This window comes from Rhagoletis pomonella, unplaced genomic scaffold (assembly GCF_013731165.1).
Source record: "Rhagoletis pomonella isolate Grant_MI unplaced genomic scaffold, Rhpom_1.0 Rhpom_scaffold_00003, whole genome shotgun sequence".
Classification (NCBI taxonomy): Eukaryota; Metazoa; Arthropoda; class Insecta; order Diptera; family Tephritidae; genus Rhagoletis; species Rhagoletis pomonella.
In genome coordinates this window covers 94,456,775-94,472,662 of record NW_023458557.1, presented here as the reverse complement: position 1 = coordinate 94,472,662, position 15,888 = coordinate 94,456,775, and the positions used below count along the sequence as shown (strand labels likewise).

General features: G+C 35.0%; 1 protein-coding gene across 1 annotated transcript in view; it reads left to right on the top strand.

Moving 5' to 3' along the window:
- Positions 1–15,888, top strand: part of LOC118736424 (serine-rich adhesin for platelets-like) — a 210,639-nt gene that overhangs the window by 85,013 nt on the left and 109,738 nt on the right. Inside the window, exon 2 of the mRNA XM_036466519.1 lies at positions 12,712–12,882. Coding sequence (XP_036322412.1) covers positions 12,712–12,882 — 171 coding nt within the window. The remainder of the gene's footprint in view (positions 1–12,711; positions 12,883–15,888) is intronic.

The window sequence follows — 15,888 nt, the reverse complement described above, 5'->3', positions numbered from 1 at the left end:
TCTCTATTTGTTATACAGTATCTACCACACGAAAATTTATCCATATTAAAAAAAAATTGCTTTGGTTACAAATTTGCATACATTTTGCGCACACTGCAATTTATTGACTATCTGCTTCTCCTGCATAAAAACTTAAATGACATTTTCAATATTTACCAGCCCTTCTGCACTAGAATCTTCAATGTGTTTAAATTCTACAGGATTTCTTCAATAATTTTATACCCATGCTTCTTCTCTAAGCACATTTCTCTGAATTTTTTAAATCATTTTTGAATTACTGATGTCGGAGTGAAAAACTAAAAACGCAATTTTACTATATTTGGCCCATGGTTTCGCGAATATATTGATATTTGTGTTTAAAATTTACTATCGCGCGTTGTTATATGTACAATGAGCTAAAAATTTATAAAAAAAATAATATAAAAAAAACTTTTTAATATACAACGCTTTTATAAATGGACTAAAAAGTAGAAAATAATAATTCTCAGTTTCATAGAATTTGTTTTGATAACTTTTGATTTTGAAATTCGATTTAATTGACAATAGTCAAACTACATAACGTAGACCTAAAATTTCTACAGCGAAAGTAGAAATTTGAAATCGATTTTAAGCGGTCGTTATTCATATACCCACATACATACATTCATATATTACTTTTCATATCAATTCAAGTGTATTACATGCGCCCCACGCTTATCATTTTCAATTTCATAGATTGTTTATAATGACTTTTGCTAAAATTTCAAAATCAAAAGTTATCAAAACAAATTCTATGGGGCTGAGAATTATTATTTTCTACTTTTTAGTCCATTTATAAAAGCGTTGTATATTAAAAAGTTTTTTTTTATATTATTTATTTTCTACTTTTTAGTCCTGTCTGAATAAAATTTTGCAATAGATATTAAAATAATTCAACGATATTAATAGAAGGGTGCACACACATGCATTTACATATGTATGTACATACAAACGAGCACCAATTAATTTTATTTAAAGAAATGGCGTGTCGTCTATTTCCGCCGATATGCGTGTATAAACCCTCCTCAAAGTCTAGCCAAAAAACCAGCAACTCACACAACAGGTTCCCCAGAGCAATTCGCTCGAGAAAGTGGTACCCGGTACACGTAATACGCGGCACACAGCACAACAATCTGCCAAAACAGGCAACCCGGCCCAAAATTACCACCGTAGAAGGCAGAAACCCCGAGCGGCAGTGCAGGAGCCCAATAATTACCCTTAAAACGGCCACAGGAGCTTAAAAAGACCAACTGGTCCCCAACTGGTTCCCGGACTGGGCCCCGACTGATTACCAACTGGTCCCACGAACTAGTTACCAACTGGTCCCAAAGTGGGCCACCTATACCTCAAGTGGTCCACAAGTCACTTCACTTACAAAGCATTCGATTTAGTTGACAATAGTCAAACTAATTTTATTTAAAGAAATTGTGTGTCGTCTATTTCCGGTGTAGCAAACGTAGTACATAGGGCGACATCTAGATGACATCTACCTCGCCCTATTCACTATGCTTTTTTATAGGAGCTTTTCAAAGCTTTGCTTTGGTGTCGGACACACAACATTGAAAGCTTCTGGATCCACAACATTGAAAGTTTCTGGAACACAACATTGCAAGTTGATAAAAGCGTTGTAAAAAAATTAATTATTAAATAAAAAAAGAAATATAGCCAATACTGGCCAAGAAAAAGACTTTCTATTATTGCCATCAATGCAAATTACTTGCCAAGAATCCCGGGGTTTTCGAGCCCTTAAAAAGTCCGGAATCCCGGGATCCCGCGATAAACATTCCTAGTAGACTTACATACCTAAACATATCTACAGATACTTCTATATATGAGCACGTACACATTCATAAAAAATTGCAGAAGCTATAGAACTCAACATCGACAAAATTGTACAAAAACAAGCAAATTTCGGAATAACATTTACAGCCGCAATTGTAAAGTAGTTGCCTGTATTTCTTTTTTGGTATTCTAAATTGTCATCTTTGAATTCTATCATTTGTTGTGAAAAGAAGTTACCTAAGTACATCGAATTGTAAAAACTCGAATTTAATCTTTGGGTTTAAAATAGGGTTGCGATATTCGATTTTTCATCCTGAGATTCAGGGGCTTCCGATCGAAACTTGGAACCCAAGGTTTGCCACAAAAATCTCAGGATTTGGGAAAAATTTTCATTTTTTTTATACTTTTGTTTGTTTTCGAGCACAAAATTTAATGTTTGTTCCAAAGAAACTTACATAAAAAAAATAAAATTCGCATGTTTAAATGTTCTCAGATCAGAAGTTTAACTAAAAGTAAGAATGGAAAATCGTATGTACATAATAAGAATGTCAGTACAATATAAACTCAAAGAGAATACCTACCCGTTGTTGCGGTGATGCCAGATTTAAACAAAAAATTACTAATTACCCTGAAATTTTTATAAAACTAATCATTTTTGAGAATAAAAAAATTCTATTTTTTGGGAACACAAAATAAAAAGAAATATTTGTTTTTCAAATACATAACAAATTTTTATTGGAATATATTTTTTTTCGAAAAAATCTTTGTTTCTCATGTTTGGTAATTTTTTTTCTAATTCGGGTTTTTTCTAAAAAACTTATTTCCAAAACGATGTTTTTCTGTAAAATTTATTTATTTTTTTCAAAACAGTTCTTAAAAGCCTAAATTTTCTTAAACACTAACATTTTCTAAATAGAAAATATGAAACTTCTAAAATCTTACACGATTTATTTACATACTAGTGGAATAACTTTTTGGTAAATGTGTTTCCATTGGTCCTGAAAGGGTTGAACAAATTTTATTTTTTTTACCCTGCAATACTCGTTTGCGACTAAAATGTAACGGATATATGTATGTACATAATCAATTTTTCTATATGCATTCACATTGGCTTTTTGCTATTTCCTTTATGTTTTCACAAAATAATAATAATATTTTGGCGCTTATACTATTTGGGCGAGCTTTTTTCCAATTTGTCATCTGTGTCTTGGCATCTGAAAAGATGGTTAGCCTGGATTAAAACTAAAATATATGACAGGTCCTTTCCTATAGGCATAAATATGTTGTATTATTTTTTAATACCTTGAACCCCAAACAAAAAGGAAAAATTAGTGACATACTGTTAGGCGCTTGAAGAATTGTTCGTCATCGTTGGATACCTAAACCACTCATCGTTCCATCGTCTGCGGTATTCGCCATCGCCAAATCTTCCATAGAATCTTTCTCTCGAAATCTCCAAGAGGCGCCGTTTGTATTTACTTGGTAAACTGAAAGTGCATACCTATACTCATATCTATATATTGGACTTTCAGGGCTAGGAAGTCTGCTAAGGATATATAAGGTTCTCTTTATCACAGTGTCCTGTGCTCGGTTGCAACTAACAGGCTAATTGTAATGAGCTTTGTGTCAAGTTTCATCGACGAAGTACGCATATGTATTTTTGAAAAAGAGCGACGACAGCAGCCATTTCTTTAACAAAAAACGCCTGAAAATATCTCGAAAAAAACATATTTAGATCTTATTTCGTTTTAATCCGAGTATGTGATTCTTTTTTTTTTTATTATTCCACACAATTCTGTCGACTTTCACCCCCTTCCCTTTGTCGCAATTTCGCACGTCGCAAGTATCATTGCCCCCACATCATCCTTTAAAATCATCAAAACATTTACGATATTGTCAGCAATTTGTTGCACTTCAACGCTTACGCCAGTCACTCCATCGAAACAACCCCCATTCGTTTAACCCCCAAAATGTACGCTTTTGAAATAGTATCACTCATCGAAAAGCAACCCATTTCATGTATTTTGCAAATCATCTCAGTACTTTGCATAAATTTCATTTCTATTAGTGTTTTGTTTCAATTCACACACATACCCGTACAGCTTTGTGTTCGCAAAAAATACCAGTGCCAATGCGACTGCGGTACCCCCATTATTATCACAGCTGCATACCTTAAGGCGTACAGGGCATGGAATTTCGAAAATTGATTTTCCATTTCACTTCTGTAGTTGATTTGTCATTGTGTGTGTGTGTATGCAATAAAATGCCCTTATCAGTTGAAAAACACCACCACACCGGAATTTCCCACTTCAATGAGCTGCATTAACCTAAAAATGTGCCCCCACTGCCCCACGTTTACCAACTTTAAGGCTTAAAATTACCGCTGTCAAAAACTGTTGACAAGGGTGTAACCGTGGGCGCGCGCGCGCGGCCAATAACCTGTTGTACGCTGGTGGTCGTGCATAATTTTGGGCGCAGCAAGCATCCGCCACACTAGCTCAGCAGCCAGCACGTGCTACACTATTGAGAAGCGGAAGCGGTTCGGTAGCCACTTTCTTTCACGCTGCTTTACTCATTCATTTTCAATTATATACCACTGTCGGCCGATAAGTCCGTAAGTGGGAGCGTATATTTTAAGCAGGCCTATAAGTATGCAAGTAAGCGGGGAACAAATTCAAGCAATTGTCAGCAGCATCAGCACAGCAAGTGGTCATATTATTCTAAAATGAAAAGTAAAAGTACTCAGTGGCGAGACAAGAAAGGGTTGCGCTGGTGCACATACTTACCAACATAATCGTACATCAATTCTGACTATTTGATGATAAGGTAGATTTCCAGCATCGCACACTTTCCACCAGAGTGCCTTTGCTCGCATATATTACATAAAACTTTAATATTTATTTCCGAGTACTTAGCGCAAGTGTTTCGCTTTACTGTTGCTCGCGTACAGTCATTCCCTCAATTTGATATTTATTGTTATTGCATACTTTTAGGCATGTTGCCAGCGATAGCCTTTTATGGCCATTAACTTTTTATCGAACTCATATTTTTCCTGCAGTGGTAATGGAAATGACACCTACTCGGTGACTGCTTTTGGCACAGCTAGCGATAAAGCGAAATGCTAATTTTAAGTCATTTACTTTTAGTGCGACAGCACCGGTTATAGCCTACTTTTAGGCTTTGCAAAACAATTAGGCTCGAAACTTGAAAATGTAGGAAATAATTGTAAATGCAAATTACATACGAGTATGTATGTATTTATGTACGACGGTTTTAGTTACACTGCATGGACAGTGTGTAGGTATGCAGTGTGGGCAGTGTAGCATACCTTTTGGCGTGTAAAAATGCTAATTATGGGCTTTATTTTCCATGCATCCTATTATAGTATAAAAGCATACATTTAGGTATGATTTCGACCCTTATTTTTTTACTTTTTATGAGCACTATGCAGGTTATTTTCCGAATATCTCTAAAGTGGAGATCTATGTAGCATACTGACAGCAAGTATTTAGCTGTGTTCCAGTGCAATTTTCATCACTAATTTGGCATTTTAGAACAAAAACGTCGTGAATGCAATGATAGACATTTTTCGTTCTGCTAATCTTTTAGTGTCTAAAGTGGTTATTTCGGTGATATGCCCGTATTTGCATAATTTCAAAACAATAAAATTCGAATGTGGTTATAAAATATTCAAAGAACAAGTTGTAATGCATAAAAGAAGTGCCCGCAATGTGTTTATAAATATGAATTCAGTTCAAATATTTTTTCAAAACTTCATAGATAAGTGAAATATAAAACAAGAAGCAGCAAAATATGATTTAGTAAGCACTTTCAACCTCAACCACAAAATATAGCAAAAATGTTGGGCCGTTGTGTTAGCGTACAAGGTTCCAGCGACGACGTTGCAGCACTTCTGGGCGCTGATTACCTAAAGGTTTGTAAATATCTAAATAAATTACTTAATCTTAACTACGAAATCAATTTTATTAATATTGCAAACTAATGCTATTCTTCCCAGTGGGAAAATGTAATGTATAGTAATCGAAAAATGAATTTCACAATTTTTTGGGTTAAACTACGTGTCGGTCAGTGGCGGACCCACGGGGGGTGGTTTAATACATAGACGCCATATTATACATACATATGCGCCATATTAAAACACACCCCGTGCGTCCGCCACTGACTGACACGTAGTTTAACACCCAAAACGCGCCCGCTGGATCCGCCACTGGTGGGCGCTTTTCCATTTTCCAAAAATATGTGGACAACTATACGCTGCTTGATGCAAGGTCCTCAGCTCTACCCCGGCACATGATCGACTGTTTCTTTGTGCAAATCAAAGCAGTTGCCGTTCCACAAAACTAGGCTGTGGGTTATTGGATGATATGAAGCGGCCGCTGTGGTGCAGTGGTTAGAAGTTTCCGAATAACATCAAAAACAAAAGAAAATAAAAAAATTTTTTTTCTAATAGCCTAATAAAACCTCCGAGTGTATTTTTGCAATGAACAACAGCTACTCATAAAAATACAGCCACCAATCGGAGAAGCTCGTTCAAACTCTAACGTATTGTGCAAGCGCCAGCCCGTTATTATTATATGCTGAAGAGTTTTTGGCTTTCCCTACATGTCTTTGAAATATTTTGATCATCTGGCGAGTCCAAGCAGTTCCTCCAGTAGAGCTTTCGCCAAGGTATCCAGGCTCTCGGAGATATGGTCCCCAAGAAATTTGAGGCGTTTTCCTCGGCAGATGGGCACTCGCAAAATAAGTGCTAGACGGATTATACCTCTGCAGGTGCTCCGAATCTGATGGTCATATGGCGAATGGTTCGGTTAGTTTTCCTGTGAGAAGCCTAACCTTGGGCTTTGAAAGCCTTAATAAGCTCCGTGTTCTTCATCCGTCGAGCCGTGGCCAGAGCGAACGCGATACCATGTAGGTGTGCAGACTTTTCCACCTACTGTTGATGGCTAACCTGATCACTCTATCAACTTCTAAAGATATATATCGCAGGGAGGTTTCACGATCTGGATCGCTTTCCCAAGTCACAAGTTTAATTTTAACGTGCACGACGAATATCCCTGCTGCATACTCAATACGTCACTTTGTGCAATTGGTGGTGACTGAATTCCTATGATGACATCGGACGAGAGTTAGTGACGGTCTCTCTATGCTATTCTATTCTATTGCTTGGCTATATAATTTTGGGTACAGCGGTCATTGAGTATAGGCCTTGATCTCATCGTACTGTTTGTGAATATGTACATATGTTGACGTGCCTAGGTGGGAGTTCTGCCTCTAGTTTGTAGTTTTGCTTAGTTAGTAGCAAATCTATAGTTAAAGCAAAAGCTTTACTTTTTTAAAAAACTCAAAAATCCATATTTTCTGTAAGTCACCGATTCTACCGAAAGATTTCTAATGCTTGAGCAGATACGTATTTTCAAGATTTTGCCTTAACTACTCGGTCGGAAATCTTTCGGTAGACTTTCGGGGACTTACAAGAAAAGATGGATTTTTGAATTTTTTTAAAAATTTTCTAATTTTTGTTGCATCGAGGTTCTGATATTCTATAAATATAACGAAGCATTTGTCCCACCCCTTCAACTTTGATGTATCGAGGTTTTACTGTATTGAAGTGCAAAAGTTGTTTAAATTATACTTTTTCATTTACATTTTTCTGAATAAATATTTCTTTACATTCCTTCTGCTAGGATCTTCCATAAATTTTTGCACACATCAAGCATTTCAAACATTTGTTGCCATTGGCAACCGCATGAAAGGGGTTCACAACTATGTATTGTAAATGCATACCACTACTAACTAATATACTTGCTATGCTAAACAATACTTGCATAATATGTAAAAGAATTCACAGCGCAAAGGAATGTGTTGGATAGTAAAAACTCGCATCCTCGCTCTCACCCGCCGCTCATCCGCTTCACTTGCATATTTTCTGCTGGATTTAAATTGAAAGGCCTGTCACTTCATATGCGTTTTATCCTTTTGAAAGTCAAGTTTATCAGGTCTGCCTGCAAAATAGGCAACAAACAGCACGTACATACGTACATACATTCTAGATTGGCAATGTGAAATTCTTAGGCTTTTGTTGCAGATTTCTTCTTTTCGACATTTTTATATGCCTACTCGTTACTCGTTACATCGCACCAATAGTTAAGTTACTTAGTTACCTCATCTATGCTTGTCCTTCTCTTGTGCTATGTGCATCCTTGAAGCTGACTTCTATTATACTCTTACTTCGTTTTGGTGTCAGTAACAGTTACCATAGGCAGCTGTAGTAGAAGAAAGAAAATCCTAGCATGGACCTGAGCTTGCACATTTTTGTTTTTCTTTTTATTGTAGTCAACTACAGGCCGTTTGTTATCTTTTCTAGTTAGTTCTAGTTAGCCTTGTTGGTTAAAATAGTAGATTTTGGTTTTTTTTGCATGGAATGTTGATCGGACTAAGAGAATACAGTGGATTGTGTTGGGATTTGAATTGAAGAATATGCAGATTTTCAACGTTTTAAGGGGAAGCTAAAGAAGTACCTTACATCGGGAAATTATGAATAGTACTACTGCATTTAAGGTGAGTTGAGGTGAGGTAGAATTGGGGTTTGTTGAGTTGAGATGAGATGAGGCGAGCTGAGGTTTTTTGCTTATCATAACTTTACGACACTCTCATACTGACAATATTTAAGTATTAATTTTTTTATTTTTAATCTTAATTATTTGTTTATAAAAATATAGTTTCTTCTTTGAGAGAACCCGCATCAATCGCGGTTTCAATATTTGTTTAATATTTGTGCAATATTAAAAAAAAAGTACGCAGTTTTGTATTTAATTCAATTTTAGTGTGATAAACTGCAAGTTTAAAGTGACTAGGACTTGCCGTTGATTTTTGGCAATTTTTTGTTTTTTCATTGAAGGTATTGCTCATTTTCTCAATCTATTCATTAATACGCTAACATAAATTTTGTCCGACTTCGTTTGGCGATTTTACCGAACCGAAGAATACAATTGGAAAGGTATTTTTCTGTAGATGAGGAGAGTTTTTATGGTTTCAAAATTGTCCGAAGATTACGGCCAAAATTGTCGTTTAAAAATTTCCGTATTTGTGTATATTTAGTTTTCGTTGCAAGCTATTCAATTTGAGTGGTTTCCGAATTTTGTTTAACTTCGCAACGTTAAATATGTAAGAATTAGGCTAACTAAAAGGGTAAGTAAGTTTATTGAAATTTTTTGATAGAAATCGAAATAAATTTAGTGATAAAAAATTTAGTTATTGAAAATTATCAAGTTACCGAAATTGATCGAAACATCGAAGTATATAGTTATCGAAATTTAACGAGTTATCGCAACGTATTGAATTATTCAAATTGATCAATGTTTATTGAGTTGCCCAAATTTATAGACACAGAAACTTAGTTTTCGAAATTTACCGTTAGTTATCGAGCTATAAAAGTTAACGGGATTAAAAAAATGTGTCAAGCTAAATAAATTTATCAAGTTATCGTTATTTATTGAACTAAGATTATTTAGAGAGTCAACGAAATTTATCGAGTTATCGTAATGTATCGAGTTCTTTAAACTAAGAGTTATCGATATTTATTGTTTTACTGAAATATCTGAAATTTGTCGATTTATCGAATCTAAGTTTTTGGAATTTTCAAAATATGTCAAGGTTATCGTGTTGTCAGAGTAATTATAACGGTTTATAGAAATTTCAAAGTTATATAAGTTTAACGAGTTATCAGTGCTTATCAAATTTTACCGTGTTACCAAATTATAACGATTTTCCGATAGCTTCCGAAAAATATAGAGCTATAAAAATTACTCGCGTTATCAAAATTTATAAAGGTATCCAAATTTTATCGAGTTGTCGATATGTAAATTTTTGAGTTACCGAAATTGATCGAGACTCGAAACGCATAGCTATCGAATTTTATCGAAAATTATTGAAATTAGTTGAGTTATCGAGTTTCGTTGAGCTATCGGATATTAAAGCTTTTGAAATGCATCGAATTGTCGATATATATCAAATTATCGAAATTTATAGACTAACTGGAAAGTTCTGCCAAAGCAGGACGACGCGCTAAGCTAGAAAACCACTCCAAGGCTTTTAAAAACTACAAAACAGGGCGAATTCCGGCAGTAACTGCCACTCTTAGTATAAAAAATCGTCGAGCATACTTTGTATGGAAGAAAACACTTTTACAAAAAATAATTTAAAAAAAAAAGTAGTCAAATCTTGTCAATAGTTATGGTTAGCACTATAGAGTGCGGCGAGCGACATAACTAATATATGTCATGTCATGTTAAGGATATATACTAGTCTTCAGTTCCATCTTAATTTTTGTCTCTTTTGGTTTATCTCTATTTCTCTCCTTCTCTAGATCCTTTTTTCTTATTTTAATTTATGTATATATTTTTTCTAAAATTAACTTCGCTTAATAAACCATTTTCTCCCACAGTTGGTTTAATTGTTTCCTCTTCCCAGACCCTTGAATAAAAATTACATTTATTTCCTGTCACATACATTTATTTGGTTTTTCCCCACAACTCCCTTCAAGCCTTCAAGCAGCTCTAGTTTTCGAAGGCAATAAGCTAGCATTCCAGCTGTCCAATTATGCTTTTGTTAGTTAAATTTTTTTTTCTATCAGAGTCATTCCACCAGCCTGTGGCAGCCACATTCAAGTGAACACAGCAGCAACGCAGTATGTGGCCAAAGCTGGTTTTTTTGTTTAACTTTATAAAAAAAATCTTCAAGAAATTCAAGAATTTTTCCATTTATATTTCTAGCTTGCAGGTTCCATTATTATAGAATTAAAATAAAATTGTGAAATGCATAGTTTGCAGCTCGGTCTGTGACAAATTGCTACTGCTGCCACAGTACACAAATGCAATAAGGAATAAAACAATACCTAATATTATTTGTATACCTTTGAACAGAACTCTGTGTGCCAGAAATCACTAATGTTTCACTATATTCACTAATTTACAAGTCTTTCTACCAACATTTATATTTCTCTCAAATTTATGCAAGAAATACTAAGCTTCCAAAGCGAACATTTTGCATTTCAAAAACTTACCGTCTCCCCGCAGCATTAGTTGTTGACTTCACATTTTCCTACGCTGCCTCTTCCTCTCATGTGTTCAATTAGATAATATCATATTACACACAACTGTGCAGCAGTAATCCTCAAACTCAATGTCCACCTACACATTTCCTCCGCATCCCAGTAGCCAGCTTTCGTTGCCTTTGCTCTAACATTTGCAGCACAGTTTCTCGTTATCTTTGTTCCCGTTTGCAATAAGTTTTATATTTTATGTAGCAATGTACACATCTGCATATAATCATGTATATGTATATATAATGTAATGCTAAATTGTTGTATGTAATTGCATTTGTAACTGGTTGTATCGGTCCTACGTCGCCTGTTAGCTATAATTGCTTGACAAATCTTTGTACGTTGGTGTACGGAAATTACAAAAGTATTTTGCCAATAATTATGATAACATCACTGTGAAGAATATTATGTTGTCACTTTGTTATGCTTCTTCTTCTTCTTATTTGGCTTTACTGCCACTTTGTTCGAGTTTGGCTTGAAATTTTGTTTTGCCTGGGTCATCAGGGCGTATACGTAACTACAAATGAAATTTGTGTGCGCCAAATGTCATATTTCCGCCTACCTACAAGTTAACATTTTATGATGCCTAGTTAGTTTACATATACACATATATACTTATAAATATGCGTATATACATTTGCCGAAATGTGCTGAACTTAATAGTGAAATGAATAAATGTGACTGGGGCTCGTGAAAATTTAGTGCATATGAGCCTGCAGCCTCTCGGCGATTTTAAAGCTTTTTAGTACATATATCATGCAGAGGCATACGACTGGACTCTCAGAACCATTCTGCAGGAATAATTGGCCAATTCTCTACGCCTCACTATTTTGATGGCCGGGTACTCGCAGAGAAAATGTTCAACTGCACCCTTCGAGCCCAGATACTTGCAGTTGCCGTGGAACCTATTGGGATGCATGTCGATTCTTCGGGATACGGGTCAGTGGGCTGTGCAGACAGTGTCGTTTTTTTTCGTATTTGCTTTGCTCACAGAGTGCTGGTCTTAATTTGGTCGTAGGTAGCGACCTAAGCGCATTGATAGCCGATGGACTATCTGTACGGTGACCATCCGTACGATATTTCAAAGAACAGTCCTTTTTCTCACTATGCTGTTCTTTGACTTTATTTATTTTTCTAAAAATCTATTTTGCCCTTTATTACGAAACTTGTCATTTGAAAGTAATTTTTTCATACGGTGGCATGCATTAATGCATTTCATATATTACAGCCTATAGATAAAAATGTTTAAGATAGATTGGAGAATATTAAAAAGTTGGAGAGCTTAGCCTTGCCATTTTCCTTGTCGAGGCGAGTGCATGTATGACGTATATGTAAAGCTTATTTTATTGTACGGATAATAATTCGAGTAGGGTTTATGTTTAACAATTTTCACGAAGAAAACAAAAATTAGCAAAATTAAAATTCAATTTTTGCTTAAAAAGCAAGCAGTAATAGCTAATAAAAATTCTCCTTGAAGACTAAGTAAATGAGAAAGGCTTATGGAAATTCTGGAAATTCACGCTAAAACTAAGAAAAATTAAAAAGTGATTTTCTCGGAAAATTTACGTGGCCGATTTTTTTTTTTAAATCTTTTTGTAGCTTTGTACATATCTACCGAAATTTCTCTTAAGTTGCTTAAGGTGAGAAAACATCCCAGGTCAGTCTAGTTGATCTTCTAAACTATCTTCAACACAATAAAAGAAATGTTGTCCCTGATTACTTTCAAATACGTAGTTCCTTAGCATTAAATAAGAGATCTAACGGTAAGCCCACTTTTCTTCCACTTTCAGATATACACCGATTGGGCAAACTACTATCTCGAACGTGCCAAATCCAAAAAGAGAGTCACCGATCTGTCAGCAGATTGTCGCGATGGCTTACTACTCGCTGACGTCATTGAAGCGGTAACATCATTCAAAGTGCCCGATTTGGTGAAAAAGCCAAAAAATCAGCAACAAATGGTGAGTCAAAAAAAAAAAAATTTTACACGTCACTTTTAAAGAAAGATTCTCAACTAAATTAAACTAGAACTCTCTCGCGGAAATATTCATTTACAAATTCTTTATTTGATTTAAAACACAAAATTCAAATCATGACATACATACAAACATACCTTGAGGCTTTAAGCTCAACTGTCTAAAACTTCATCAACCACAACCGCAAAATGCGCAGGTAAACGTATGTAGAAGTGCACTTTTCCCTCAAGAGTCCTTGTCACACCTCCAGCTAGCGAACCAAAACCCTCTATTAATGTTGTTGCCTGACTCATCCGCGCCATTCGCATTCCCATTCACGGGTATCATCGCTCGCTCAGTTCAAAACACAACCAACTGCCGCGTAATAGAAAACTCGTTAATTGTTTTTCGCACATACAAAAGTCGTCGCTACGCGGCACAAAACGTGAAAATATTTCAGTTTTCAACTTTTTTTTTCGAACAAACGTTAGATAGCAGTTTGTTGCAGAAAATCTAGTTTGTGGCTCAGCGAGCAGCAGTGGTGGTGCTGGTTGCGTTTTTATGCCCAGAATGAAATTTATTTTTTGAAAAATTCAAAATAATGATTTTATACCTGGACTAACTTCGAGAAAGAGGGATGAAGTAATTTCCATTTGAATCGGTTAATTATCAAATGACTTATCCATATATAATTTTTCCGATATGATGCAGTTCAACAGAGCTCCTTCAACCTCGATCAAAATTGTCATAACGAAAAAATGCTGACGTATTCCCTTTGGTAATTAGCCGTTTCATTTAAAAAGAGACATTTAAAAAATATTGGGTTTCATGCTATTCCTTAAATAAACTTTCTTTTTAATAATGGGATTTTATAAGCCTTATCACCTCAGACCGGGAATGCATCGTCTAAGTAACGCTTAAGTTTACGGGCCCGATTTTCGATGATATTTCTATTAAATCTATTTTATTTAAAATCTAGAATTTTCCTTTTAATTACAAATATTCTAAAGCCTAAAGGGAATAGCTTTTTATGCAAGACCATCAACAATTGCAGCTTTTGACTTTACACCAAAAATATATGAACGTATGAACACATGCATGCATACACTGGCGGTCGAAAATGTATGGATGGTGTTTTTTTTTTTTCAATATTTATAATGTTTTTTAAGTAAAATTTATTGGTATTTTTTATAACAATATTTTGCATGCCAGAACCATATAAATCATACTTTCAACAAATTTGTATCAAAATTATGAAATTTTTAATCAGAATTTTTGGAGAAAAAGTGCAAAACGCTCTCAAAAAAAAAAAAACTAATAAAAATCGATGCTTTTCTTTAACCGTCTAAACTTGGACTTACTTTGCATACCCAAAAAATTCGGATTAAAAAGTAAAAATTTTTGATGAAAATTTTTTGAATTTTTCTAATGCTGAACTTCTACTAAGCATTAAAATGACATAAAATTGAAGACATTTGAAAAACGGCATGTGGAAATGAATTTAATGGCTATTTTTTTCTACGTAATGACCGATTATTTTTTTAATGCAAAATTTGACATTACAATTTTCGCCATTTAATGCCAAGCGGAATTGTAATATAAATTCTGTATAAAGTTTGAACGTTTAATGCCGAATTTTCACCAGGCATTGAAGTGACATTTAAAACAAGTAAGAAAGTCTAAGTTCGGGCGGAGCCGAACATTAAATACCCGGCGCAAGTATTAAATATATGTTTTTTCACCTTTCTGAAACCTACCGCTAGATGGTAAGCCGGGGTGTATCAATTTTGAGTAAATTAGCGTCCTTAAATTTCGAAATATTGCAGTTTCAAGCATTTCTGAAATTTACCGTTATATGAAAAGCGGCCGTAATTTTAGTCGGATTTCAATAATTTTCAACGTTTTGCTTATATGTGGCAAGCACAATAACCACACCGAGTTTGGTACAAATTGGTAGAACGGTTACCGATTTACATATATGTGATCATAAGTGGGCGGAGCCACGCCCATTTTCCAAAATTTTACCATAAACGTATTTCTTGGTAAAGAATTGTTGCAAGCATCAATTTTGAATAAATTAGCTTCAATATTTACTGATTTATCGAAGATTTTGTATTTCTCGAAATTACCGTTATATGGGATGTGGGCGTGGTTATTGTCCGGTTTTAAAAATTTTCAGCCATTTAGTATGCTGTACTAAGGCCAACAACTGTGCCAAGTTTGGAAGAAATTGGTGCAGCGGTTACCAAGATATACACATGTAACCATAAGTGGGCGTGGCTACGCCCATTTTCCAAAAATTTATAATATTCATGTTTTCCATCTGAAACTCATTGTAAGTATCAATTTTGAGTGAATTAGCTTCAGTAGTTACTAAAATATCTAAAATATCGCAGTTTTCGTATTTCTTAAAATTACCGTTATATGGGAGGTAGGCGTGGTTATTATCCGCTTTCGCCCATTTTCAATACCATCTGTCCCACGCCCAAAAGAAGTTCACGTACCAAGTTTCGTTAAGATATCTCAATTTTTACTCGAGTTATCGTGTGCACAGACGGACGGACGGACGGACGGACAGACAGTCACGGCTTAATCGATTTCTCTTTTCATTCTGATCATTTATGTATACATTTGTCTATATCTATCTCGATTCGTTTTGCCTGTTACAAACAACCGTTATGTGAACAAAGTTATAATACCCTTGTGCACAAGTGCGCTCGGGTATAAAAATAATACAGTCGACTTCAACGCTCATATAAAAATGCAGGGGTACCCTTAATTTTTTCTTCATGATTTAGTGATCGGAATTAGCCAAACTACATTGTATGAAAAAACTATTCGAATGAATTAATAACCGCCCTCCTTTTTTTGAAGTCAGTTAAAAATACTATTCACCCATTTTTCACCGCCAGTGTATATTCATATTCAGCATATATAGTATATACATACATTTTTACTATTCATATGTGTGTGTGTGTGTGTGTGTGTGTGTGTGTGTGTGTGTGTGTGTGT